Below are 13,805 nucleotides of genomic sequence, written 5' to 3' on the forward strand. Positions count from 1 at the left end.
TTGTTTTGGAAAATGTGGGGGAAATGAGGTTGCAGGCCACTTGGCCCAGTGTGCTGAAGACTCGGGATGTGGTCCCACAACGAGAACAGATGTGTCATGTCCACACACACACACACACACACACACACACACACACACACACACACACACACACACACAGAATCCCTGTGTGCAAGGCAGGGCTGCTGGTGACCCTGTCCACGAAAGGTCAAGGCTTGCAAGCTGCCGGGAGGATGCAAGGGTCTGTGTAGCATCACGCTCTGTTCTGTTTGGAGTTCATGCTTCTATTCATTCTCTGTGGTCCATGCCTCCATGTAAGGGCACTGAAAAACAGGAAGCATCCATAAATGAAATTCTGAACCAGTGAAGCTACATGCTGTGTGGGTAGCCTGAGTACCCCTCATGTCTCAGTGTCTGCTCAAAAATAGCCCCAGAATACTACATATCTTCATTTGGGCTTTTTAAAATCTTTGTTATTATTAAAGATCATATTTACTGGCATAAATAATTATATAAGAAGAAAAAAGTTGGGGCTGGAGAGATGGCTCAACGGTTTAGAGCACTGGCTGTTCTTCAGAGGGCCTGGGTTTGAGTCCCATCGCCCAGTGGCAGCTCACTGCTGCCTGTTACTCTAGTCCCAGTCAGAAGCTGTCTCTGGCCTCGCCAGGCACTAGGCATGCACACTGTGCACAGACCTACACACAGGCAGAACTCCCATACACATAAATAAAAATAAAATAAAGTTCAAAAGAAAAAGGTTACAAGTTTTGGAAGCAAGTAGTGTGAATTGAAATAAGCAAGATATACATTTTATGTATAATTTGATGCATTACATTAATGTGCAAAGATAAATAATTTTGGACAGTAAATGTTTAATTATTGTATTTTCATTTTATTTTTAATTTCTGTACTTTCAAATGTTTTCTTACCGGCTCACCTACGTACTTTTTAATTTAAATCTGAATTTAATTCTTTAGCATTAAAATTTCCGTGGACAAGGGAGCTGTCTCAGTTGGTAGAGTGCCTAGTCTGAATTCAGATCTCCATGTAAAAGCTAGGGTGTATCACATGGGCAGGGGTAGGTCCCTGAAGCTTGGCCAGTCCAGTCTACTTCATGAACTCCAGGTCCAGTGAGAGACCATGTCTCAAAAAATAAGATGCAGCATGATTGAGCAAAATGTCTGATGTCAACATCCAACCTTCACACACACAAACACATGCATGACACATAAATAAAACTGTCATAGGTATTATGTTTATAGTTTCTAACACAATATCCTATATGAGCATAGGTTTGCCACTGGGAGTAGGGTAGTTTTGTTTCCTTTTAATATTTTTTCATTTAAAAAAATTTTTGGAAACTGTATCACTACATATAGCCTAGGCTAGTCTTGAACATGATTTAACTTCCCAAGGGCTGGGACTACAACACCAGAGAGGAGAGTGATCTTCATATTGTGTCTAACATATCAACAGTTTCCTGTCAGGGACACACACACACACACATACATACACACACACACACACACACACACACACACACACACACGTAATAACATGCACATATTCACACACACATAATGACATATACATATTCACACATGAATAATAACATGCACACATATACACATACATAATGACATACACACACATAATGACATACACACATATACACACATGTATAATGACATACACACACATATATACATACATGACATACACATATATACACAAACATAATGACATACATACACACATATATAATGACATACACTTACACATACATAATGACATACACACACATATATAATGACATACACTTACACATACATAATGACATGCACACATGTATAATGACATACATATATACTCATGTATAATGACATACACATGTATACACATACATAATAACATACACACATACACACACATGACACACACACATAATGACATACACTTATGTATAATGACATACACACATACACATATGTATAATGACATACACACATACACATGTATAATGGCATACACATATATACACATACATAACGACATTCACATATACTCACACATAATGACACACATACACACATAATGACATACACATATACATACACATGACATACACACATAATGGCATACACATACATAATGACATACTACACACATACACACACATAATGACATACACACATAATGACATACTACACACATACACATAATGACATACACATATACACACACATAATGACATACACACATAATGACATACACACATAATGACATACACATACACATAATGACATACACACACGACATACACATACACACACATAATGACATACACATATACATACACATGACATACACATATACATACACATAATGACATACACATACACACATGACATACTACACACATACACACACATAATGACATACACACACATAATGACATACTACACACATACACATAATGACATACACATATACACACACATAATGACATACACACACATAATGACATACACACACATGACATACACATACACACACATAATGACATACACACATACACACACATAATGACATACACATATACATGCACATAATGACATGCACACATACACACATAATGACATATACACACATGACATACACATATACACACATAATGACATACACACACATAATGACATACACACACATAATGACATACACACATACACACACATAATGACATACATACACACATAATGACATACACACATATAATGACATACAAACATAATGACATACACACATAATGACATACACACACATAATGACATACACACATAATGACATACACATATACACACAAGTGTAGACTGGTGCTAGCCTGTGGACCAGATAATTGTTACATGATGTATTCCAAATGAAGAATAACCCTGAAGGGCTTCTGCTAACGCCGCTGACTCTAGCTAGTCTTGCTCCCACCTGAACACCATTCAGCTGTCCTCCCCTCGTCACTCCAGGTGGCTGTTGTTCTGACAACCTGTTTGTGAACTCACTCCTTTTCGTGGTAGCAATAAGTGGCCTATATAACCCAGTTTTTGTTCATTTCCACTAATGTAAATTTAGACCTCGAGAAGCCAGAACTTTTACAGGTAGTGTGCTGTGAATAAATGCCTGGTTCTGGAATTTATTCAGAGTATTAATTTATTTTGAAGGATGAAGACAGGAAATAAATACTTCTCCTGTTCAACCAATAGTGATCACCCTTAGAAAGAAGTCAACTGCCTTGCAGGCCTCCTTGTTCTCCTCCCAGCCTCGTGTTCCTTCCTGCAGTGGGCGGGTGTTGGTTTCCCTATGCACCAGGTAGCCTTCTGAGCATTGTAGCCCGGGAATGAAGGGCATAGTCCCTCCTGAGAAGGACACAGTGCAGCCAGAGACCAGAGGCCTTGAAAGCCTCCGTGTCGATTTCTTTTTTTCTACCGTGATCAAATCCCTAACAGGAACAGCTTAAGGGAAGGAGATTTATTTATTTCGACTCATGTTTCAGAGGGTTCAGTCATGATGGGGGAGTGTGGCGTAGAGTGGAGCAAAGCAGCCAGGAAGCAGAGGAAGGCATCCAGGAAGCAGAGCAAAGCATCCAGGAAGCAGAGGAAAACATCCAGGAAACAGAGGAAAACATCCAGGAAATAGAGGAAAGCAGCCAGGAAACAGAGGAAAACATCCAGGAAACAGAGGAAAGCAGCCAGGAAGCAGAGGAAAACATCCAGGAAACAGAGGAAAACATCCAGGAAACAGAGGAAAGCAGCCAGGAAACAGAGAAAAGCAGCCAGGAAACAGAGGAAAGCAGCCAGGAAACAGAGGAAAACATCCAGGAAACAGAGGAAAGCAGCCAGGAAGCAGAGGAAAACATCTAGGAAGCAGAGGAAAGCAGCCAGGAAGCAGAGGAAAACATCCAGGAAACAGAGGAAAGCAGCTAGGAAACAGAGGAAAGCAGCCAGGAAACAGAGGAAAGCAGCCAGGAAGCAGAGGAAAACATCCAGGAAACAGAGGAAAGCAGCCAGGAAACAGAGGAAAGCAGCCAGGAAGCAGAGGAAAGCAGCCAGGAAACAGAGGAAAGCAGCCAGGAAACAGGAAAACATCCAGGAAACAGAGGAAAGCAGCCAGGAAGCAGAGGAAAACATCCAGGAAGCAGAGGAAAGCAGCCAGGAAGCAGAGGAAAACATCCAGGAAACAGAGGAAAGCAGCCAGGAAACAGAGGAAAGCAGCCAGGAAACAGGAAAGCAGCCAGGAAGCAGAGGAAAACATCCAGGAAACAGAGGAAAACATCCAGGAAACAGAGGAAAGCAGCCAGGAAATAGAGGAAAGCAGCCAGGAAACAGAGGAAAGCAGCCAGGAAGGAGAGGAAAGCAGCCAGGAAGCAGAGCAAAGCTATACAGAAAGGAACCAAAGGAACACTTGAACAGCCCTAGGATCCACTTCTCCAACTAGGCTGTGACTCCTACTTGTCACAACCTCTTAATAATGACACTGTATTATGAATCCATCAAGGGATGAATCCATCCAGAGCCCTCGAGATGCAGTTGTTTCCCCAAACTGTCACTTGGCAACCAAGCACCCAGTAAGCGAGGCTCGGAGGAGCATATTGTATTCAAGCCACATCAGCGTTGATGAGGGAGTGAGGGCTGATGCTCCAAGGGCAAGAATAGTGAAGATGCATCAGTTCAGAAGCAGGGGGTCAAGCGAGTGTCCTCAGGATCCACAGAGGCAGATGCAGGGGTCAAGTGAGTGTCCTCAGGATCCACAGCAGCGGGCAGATGCAGGGGTCAAGTGAGTGTCCTCGGGTAGGAGAGAATGGAGTAGATCGTGGTTTCATGATGGGGGAAGGTGGGGTAACCTGAGAGCATGCGGCGTTTAATTTCCCATCTCTCATATGCACGGGGTGGGGGAATGGGAGATGTGGGGAGAGGTGGTTGAGTTTCTCTAGAATGGGTGTTTGCAGCTAAGGAAGCCACAGCTGTTTTCAAGGATGCTTGTTATGAACTGCTGCTTACGACGGAAAGAGCGGGTGGTGAAGGTAGGAAGGGCCCGGCAGAGGGCAAACGTCAGGGTCAGCGGGTTCTTGAGGTGAGGAAGACTTGGCATACCTGGAGAATATTCCTCTGCAGTTGTGCTGTTCCTAGATGTGAAAGGATTCCAGATAAAACCGTGGAAGTGACGTGTAGCCGACACAGAGGAGAAAACCTGTCCGTTAGAAACACTCTTAACGTAGTCCACCAATGTGTGCCTGTGTACGTGTGTAGACAGATGCACACGTGTATAAAGGGGGCGGAAAAGGCATTTCAAAACTGACCTATCGTGTAAATGTGTTTCTTCATCGCCATATCTAATTAGCTGTACATTCCTTGTATGAATTGTCTTAACCAGTTTGTTTGGTACATCAAGACTTCCAGTGTTTCAGGTTTGTGTAGCACCAGCCATACTTTAGCAGTATACATTGTTTTATAGTATTTCGGTTATCTCGTTACAAAGCTCATCCAATCTGATTGCACGTATAATCTGGAGTGATTTACACCATCTTTTTGGTTAAAAATATTGTAGCCTTTCAAGATGTATATGTGTATATACATATATATAGAGAGAGAGAGAGAGAGAGAGAGAGAGAGAGAGAGAGAGAGAGAGAGAGAGAGAGAGAGAGAGAGAGAGATTGATTTTCTCTTTTTGGCAACCTAGGATTTACCAAACTCTTCCTTGAAGCCTAGAGACGACTGTGGTGACACTGTCCCTGCCGAGGTTTTCACATCCCTTTCTTGCAAGCAGACATTCAGTCATTTCCACTGAAACAGTTTGTGGGTAGGACTGGGTTAAGTTTCATGGTTAGTGTCTAGAGCCTGTATTTCTTGACTCCTAAAAAGGGAGTCGGAATTAATACACGCTCTAGAATTAAAACAAAGTACTCTAACAGAGTGCTTGCTGACGCTTTCATCCTATCTACAGCAATCTTTTATTTGTATGTTATCTTTTCCCTTTATTTCCACTTCAGCAATTGGGATGGAAACATTTTAGAATACACCAATCAGCCTAACCAGTAACTAGCATTGCTGAGTAAAGAGAAAGTTTAAGACAGCTGTCAGGTGACCACTAAAGTGAGATGTGACTAGCTAATATTTGTCATCTGTGGGACTTTATAATTACAGTAATAGCAGTGTAGCTACATTGTGAAAGAGAGTTGACAGTTCACTTTTCCCACTCATCAAACTTTCAAGTAATTCTGAAAGTTTCTAGTTTTTAGTTTCCAGGTAATTTATCACTCAAATAATTTCAAAAGCTATTTTGGGCCACAGTTACAAACACTAATACAATTTTACATGGTGTTGACATTAACACAGCATTCTCTTTTTAATTTCTAGGGAAAGACGACTATTATTCTAAGGTGTCTTGACAGGTGAGTGTTATGTTAACCTCTATGAGATAGCATCCACGCTTGTTCTGGCTGCAACAGAGCAAGTTAACCCCAAAGATATGGAAGGAGAATAATTTTGAGACTCAATATTTAATATTTAATCCTCAATCTTGAATGCAACCTTTAAGAGCATCTTTACAGATAAGACTAAGAAAAACCCCACAAGTTTTTGGGGTTGATACTAGATTTCCTGTATGAAGGAAAAATGCTACCACCATTACCCAGACTCCAACAGCACTTATGTCCTTCTGAGCTATGCTGCTTTGGTATTTAAGTTCTTTTTATTGTGCCTAATCTATGCCTCTATGAACAGTGACTGTAATAGGTGTTTTTTAAACTAAATCATCCAGTGTAATATTAGTTTAAGATAAAGTACTACAAACTGCAACATGGAGTTAAAATTGTTCTTTTTAGCTATCTGGTAGTATTCCCAGATATAGGATGATCTTTCAAATTGTGGGTTACTGGTTATACCAATAACATTTATTTCATGTGTTTCTTGCCACATTAAAAATGAATATCTACCATATAATTTAACTTGTCAAATAATTTAACTTGTATGAATAATTCATTAAGTCATTTGAATATTTTCCAAGTTGTTTATTGGTTTTATGCCCTTGTTCACATAATTTTTTTCAACTCTCATATTTGGGCCAAGATTTGAAATAAACAACTACATAAAAGTTTCCCTTTGATGTTCGTATTAGTTGCCAGGCATTAAATTTTCAGCTCCCACACTGAGGCTGAGCAAGCAAGTCAGTATTTCCCACTTGGCCTGGATTCAGAGAGCTGGCGACCCAGCCTGGCCCTTGAAGCTGCCAGCCCACTACTATTGCACAGGCCCTGCTAGGGCACGGTACCATTAGGCACCATTATTCCCTCCCGCGGCTGCCACTAAAACCTCTAAGATGGCTTTGAGGGACCTATTTGGATCTTGTGGAATAACACCTTTCTAACTCTACCTCGGTGCTGGTATTCAAGGCAGCCTCTTTACTAAGGAAGTGTTTCAGAGGAAGTGAAAACGGTAGGACTATAGCATAAGAAAGCCACCATCATGATAACAATTCTGCCTGTGTTGTCAGGGACGAGCCAGCGAAGCCAACCTTAGCTCTGGAGTACACATACGGACGAAGAACAAAGGGACATAACACAGTGAGTTCGGTTTGAAGTCATAGCTTGTGCCTTAGATGGGAAGCCACGAGGCTGAGATGGCTTTATGTTGGCTGCAGACAGTAACCATACCAACAGTGCAGGTCACAGACGTGTGCTGTTAGACCTCAGATGTGGTTCTGTTGATGCGAAGCTCACCTAATCTGTGAAAACATTTTTGCTTTCTCTATGGTATCCTAAAGTGTTGAAAAAGGTTTATTCACAATTTTTGCACCTAATTATGCCTACTTAATATCATGAGCTCCTTGTTTTATATATGATACTTTTATTTTATTTTAGACTAGATCTTATGTGTCTCTGGCTGGCCTGAAACTCATTGTATAGCCCAGATGACCCCAAATTTTCCTTCTGTCTCAGCCTTCTGAGTATTGTTGGAACTATAAGCATGTGACACTAGGCCCAACATGAAATAAGATTTCTTTGAAACTTAATGGTATAGTGTTCTTTGCCTACTTATAGTAATTATATAGGTGGGACTTCTATTTTTCAAATGAAAATAACATTATTACTGTCTCCATTTCTGTAATTTTTAATTATTTTTTAGATTTGTCATACAATATATTTTGAACATACTTTGCCCCTCTTCCCAGATCCTTTCCACCTCTCTCCTCATCCACCTTTCTATTTCTCTGTCTCTCTGCCTCTCTCTGTCTCTGTCTCTCTCTCTGCCTCTCAAGAGGGGGAACCCAAGCAAACAAAATAAAAAACCCAAGCTGGTCTAGAACGCTATGCACTCCTGATTGGCCTTGAACTCACAGTCCCCCCTGCCTCAAAGCTCTTGAGGGCTGGTATTACGGGTGTGGATGCATCACCATATCCATTTTATGAGTTACTTTAGATTTGTCTAAAAATCTTCTAAAATTATGGGGCTTGAACTGTAGAATATTTGAGAAAATACACTGTCCAAAATCTAAATTGCTAGTGTTTTTAAAAATATATGTATTGTTGGGATTGTAACTCAATGGTTTTTTTGTTTGTTTGTTTTGTTTTTTTGTTTGTTTGTTTTGTTTTTTGTTTGTTTGTTTGAGACAGGGAGGATTTCTCTGTGGCTTTGGAGGCTGTCCTGGAACTAGCTCTTGTAGACCAGGCTGGTCTCGAACTCACAGAGATCTGCCTGCCTCTGCCTCCCGAGTGCTGGGATTAAAGGCATGCGCCACCAACGCCCAGCTCTGTAACTCAATGTTAGAGGATTTGATTAGCATTGTTAGTCCCTGAGTTCAATCCTTAGCATTTTGCGAGGGAAAAAAAATCTAAAAGTTGGTAGTACTGTTGGAGACCACAATTCTGTTTTCACCTGTTTTAGTGTCTGTTCAGCCAGAGGAAGAATTTAGAGTTATGCATGATGTGGGGACAGAAATTCTTAACTGGAATTGCTTTTGAAAGTCTCATAGCAAAAGGGGGATCATTTCTTAAGCCGAGGTGTGTGGGAGAACAGTCTAGAACAGAAGGTCCTACTGTTCCTTTACAGAGGTGCATTTGTATAGAATGGTCTAGTTCAAATGTATTAAAGAATGGGATGTCCAAGCATGGAGCACATACCCATAGTCCCAGTACTTGGGAGGTGGAAGCTGTGGATATTTGTGAGTTCAAAGTCAGCCTCGTCTATGTAGCAGGTTCCAGTCCAGTCAGGACTGCATAGTGAGACTGCATAGAGAAAAGAAAGAGAAAGGAAGGAACGAAGGAACGAAGGAAGGAAGGAAGGAAGGAAGGACTATACAGCAGATGTAAATGTGTCAAGAATTGAAATTTCCTGTTATTGCTTCCTGGATCCACCAGTGAGAGTCAATTATTAAAACTGAGAAATTAAAAAAAAAGATAACATACTGAGGTGCAAGAGAATTTCATTTTTATGATCCACATGGTTTACAATGTGAGTTACCCTTTTTATGGGAAACTTGAAAGAGCCCTCACAAGCTTGACTTTCGAGAAGGGCTGTAAAACCTTCCTGTGTCACATTGTGAAGTAAGAGAGATTTTCCAGTGAAAAATGATTCATTCCACAAGCATTGATGACTCAAGCATCAACAACAGTAAAATGATTCTAGAACTTTTAAGAATTTGTCCCCTAAAAGGAAAATAATGTGTATTCATCTAAAACTTACTTTACTGCATCTACCCATTCTAGCTCATAGTAGCAGGTTCCTGAGAACCCATGACTGTTTTCCCTCTAATTGGAACATAGCAGGGGGGGTTTCTATATTTATCCGCAAACCTTCACACTTTGTCAGGTTACATGTTTCATTATGAGTTCTGGATGGAAACACTTTGTCAGCTGCTTGTACAGACAGAGGCACTTGGGCATCAACGCAAAAGTTGACAGCAGGAGGCAAACCCCAGCGAACAGCCCTGGGAGGTGGTCTCGGGTCAGACTCTTCCTTACCACGTGGCTTCCTGGCCCTGTCAGGCCCCTCTTAGCTAAATAGTCCTCCAAACTGAAAAGCACAGCCAGCCTTATCCCAGTCCCCTGCCCAAGCTGTGGGGTTCCTCAGGGGACACCTTCCCCACCCCCGCCCTACACTGCTGTCTGTCTGTCTTGTCACCCACGGGTTCCTCAGGGGACACCTTCCCCCCCGCCCTACACTGCTGTCGTCTGTCTGTCTGTCTGTCTTGTCGCCCACGGGGTCCTCAGAGGACACCTTCCTCCCCGCCCTACACTGCTGTCGTCTGTCTGTCTGTCTGTCTGTCTGTCTTGTCGCCCACGGGTTCCTCAGGGGACACCTTCCCCCCGCCCTACACTGCTTTCTGTCTGTCTGTCTGTCTTGTCGCCCCCTTCTCAGGTCTCACCTGTACAACTTGTCCATTTGTGAGCGTCTGTATGTCTATCCAGAATGTTCTATTTCACTGTTCTATGTTCATCTAGAATCCCAAATGTGTTAAACTGATTAATTATACTTAAATTTTATTTAGGAATCTATTGCGTGTGATACTTATTATAAAGTTAGGAGCAGAAGATATGTGTTCCTGATGGCTGTCCTTTGTTTTTGGAATGCATTTGATGCGTGTCAAGGTTTAGAATAGAGGATGGAAAACATTTCAAGTCAGAAGAACTCTTTCTTCTTAGTTGAGGGTGAATATTGTGTATCTATAATTATTACTGATGGGTGCTAGTGAAGTATTAAAAAAAACACTTGAAAGTTTAAAATTGAATATTTTTAAACCCTCTATTTCTTTCAGCCAAAGGACATTGCTCACTTTTGGGAACTGGGTGGAGGAACCTCTTTATTGGACCTAATAAGCATACCAATCACATGTGACACCTTGAGGTAAGTGGGTGGCACAGGCGTCCCGTGCATGCACACAGCCTTACATGAGACTTCATCTTGGAGTCAGCCCTTCCTGTCTCTCACCTTAGACTGTAGTGCTTCCAGAGAAGTCTGGAAGGTCCCAGGGTTCGACTAGAGCTGAGTGAGGTGCGTTCCTGCCAGTTAGCAAGGGTAAAAAACTGTCAAATAGTATTTGGGTGATGAATTTGTGAAAAGCTTAGTTCTTTCCACTCTTAGTGTGAGTTAACTCAGCTCCAGGATTTTTCTTCACCTGGGGCTGTCAGCTCCCCATGGGATTTAATGCACAGGGATGTCATTGAGCGTCATCCAAAGGAAGCTGAGTTAGAAAGGAGAGGTCTCTCCTGGCGTTTGCTTGATTGTTCATCTTGTTTTGTTTTAGTTTTTTCCAGACAGGGTTTCTCTGTGTAGCCCTGGCTGCCCTGGAACTCACTGTGTAGACCAGGCTGGCCCCCAACTCAGAGATCCACCTGCTTCTGCCTCCCAAGTGCTGGGATTAAAGCCCCACCACTGCCTGGCTTGTTGTTGTTGTTGCTACTGGCTTTTAAGAATCAAAAACAAGGGGTAAACACCAATCCACAGACAGTCCCACACATTGTCCATATCAGATGTGGAAACTTGTGACATATCTGTGTTACTGGGAACTGATCTCTGTAGGCAGAATTTTCTGTCCCACCAACCAACTCCCAAACAACCACACAGAGACTGATTATTCATCGTAAGTGCACAGCTGATAGCTTAGACTTGTTACTAACTAGCTCTTACTACTTAAATTAATCCATATTTATTAACTTATATGGTGCCACGTGGCTCATGACTTGTAACCTCGTCTTCTACGTGTCCTGCTTCCTCTGCATCTGACTGGCAACTCCGCCCTTCTTCTCCCAGCATTCTTAGTCTGGCTCTTCCACCTAACCTCTTCCTGCCTCGCTATTGGCCAGTCAGCTCTTTATTAAACCAATGAGAGCAACACATCTTCACAATGTACAGAAGGTTATTCCACAGAAGATCTTAGCCAAGAAAAAACAAATTAAATCTGAAGTGTCTTTCTTGTCAAAGATTAACCCAAACCATTGCCGTTGCTGAGTCAAATTCAAGTCCAGACAGTCAATCCTTTGTTACATTTCAGGCATGAAGAGCCTTAGGGATGGTGTCTTCTTTACAAAATACAGTTTATTCTCTTTTATTTTGATTCAGGGTCTGGCAATGCAGCCCTAGGTAGCTTTGAACTCACAGAGGTCTACCTGACTCTGCCTTCAGAGTTCTGGGATGAAAAGCATAAACTATTATTACTGTATGAATATGTGTGCGCGTGCACGCGTGTGCGCATGTATGTACGTATGTGTGTGTGTGTGTGTGTGTGTGTGTGTGTGTGTACTCATTCTATACAGAGAGAAAGGTGATTTATTCAAATGGCTTATAAGGGCTGTGGTCCTCCTAGGCAAACAGTGTCTGTCTACCAATGTAAGGTCCAAGAATCTAGTACTTGTTCAGTGCACGAAGCTGGATGTCTCAGTTGGTCTTCAGGATACGCTGGAACCCCGAAGAAGTAGGCAGTGAAGGAGTGGACTTGCCAGTGAGAGGGAGAGCAGGCAGGCAGAGGAAGCAGGCCGCCTCCTTCCACATTCTTTATACAGGCTGCCAGCAGAAGGCCTGGCCCAGATTAAAGGCAGACCTTCCCACCTCAAAAGGTCCAGAGCAAAAGTGGGCCTTCCCACTTCAAATGATTTAATTAAGACAGCAAACTCTCACAAGTGTACAGAGCCCCTGGAGTTTTAGTTAATTCCAGTTGTAGTCAAATGGACAGCCAAGGAGAGCCATCACAGACTCCCTTGGAGAAAACTGAACTATCATTTGCCAGCGGTTATCAATTGGAGATAGCTTCTGGGTTAGGGATGGAGGCATGTGTCCCTTTCTCCTTTCAGCTCTAGGCCCCCTCGGGTGCAGACACATGCAGGCCCTGTGCATGCTGTGCTGCCTCAGTCTCTGTGAGCTCATATGTGCATAGATCCTGTTGACGCAGAGGGCCTTGTTCTCCTGGTGTCCTCCATCCCCTGTGGCTCTTACTCCATCTCCTCTTCAGCAGGGTTCCTGAGCCTCCTCCATCCCCTGTGGCTCTTACACTCCTCCTGTCTCCTCTTCAGCAGGGTTCCCTGAGCCTCGATGGGAGGGATTTGATGGAGACATCCCGTTCAGGGCTGAGTGCTCTGAGGTCTCTCACCCCGCATGGTGTTTGGCTGTGGGTCTCTATTCCCGTCAGCTGCAGGAGGAAGCTTCTCTGATGATGGCTGAGCAGGGCACTGATCTATGAGTATAGCAGAACGTCATTAGATGTCATTTTTACTGCTGCTTTCTTTTAGTGGAGGAACAGTAGTATTTGGTTTTATCCTAAGTCCCTGGCTATCTAGTCTCCATGTTCTTGGTCGCCCAAGCAGTGTCAGGTCTGAGTTCCATCTCCTGGCGTGCACCTTGAGACAGACCAGGTACAGGCTGGTCCCTCCCACAAGCTCTGTGCCACTCCTACACCAGCACAGGACAGCATTGAAGAGAGGAGGACTGAGCTGGTGTTTACATGTCTCCATTGGTAGTGTACAGAGTACCTTCCTGTGCCAAAGATGCTGGCACACACTGGCGAAGGCTCTGTGTGGGCATCACCTTGCCTTCCCCGTGTGCAGTGAGTTGTGTAGGTGTTGTCCTCTGCAATGGGACTTTGCTGCCAGCTTGTGGAGAGCAATCTATTTGTCTCAGCAATAGCCTCAGTTGTTTGGGGATTCCCATGAGACCCCTTTGGCCAGCACCTCAGTTAGATGTAACCCGTTCCCTGTACTGGAAGATGTCCAGTTTTATATATACATGTAGGTTCTATATTTCTGTTTATAGACACATTTTCCCTGTGAT

At 42.8% G+C, this 13,805-nt stretch overlaps 1 protein-coding gene across 2 annotated transcripts in view; it reads left to right on the plus strand.

The window, feature by feature from the left end:
• The window catches only part of Dync2li1 (dynein cytoplasmic 2 light intermediate chain 1), a 43,149-nt gene that overhangs the window by 2,358 nt on the left and 26,986 nt on the right, over positions 1–13,805 (plus strand). For both annotated transcript variants that reach the window (XM_005077256.4, XM_013118518.3), the window contains exons 3-5: positions 6,405–6,439; positions 7,540–7,609; positions 10,801–10,889. In XM_005077256.4, coding sequence (XP_005077313.1) covers positions 6,405–6,439; positions 7,540–7,609; positions 10,801–10,889 — 194 coding nt within the window. The remainder of the gene's footprint in view (positions 1–6,404; positions 6,440–7,539; positions 7,610–10,800; positions 10,890–13,805) is intronic.

Source organism: Mesocricetus auratus, unplaced genomic scaffold (assembly GCF_017639785.1).
Source record: "Mesocricetus auratus isolate SY011 unplaced genomic scaffold, BCM_Maur_2.0 Super-Scaffold_100676, whole genome shotgun sequence".
In the NCBI taxonomy this organism is placed as follows: Eukaryota; Metazoa; Chordata; class Mammalia; order Rodentia; family Cricetidae; genus Mesocricetus; species Mesocricetus auratus.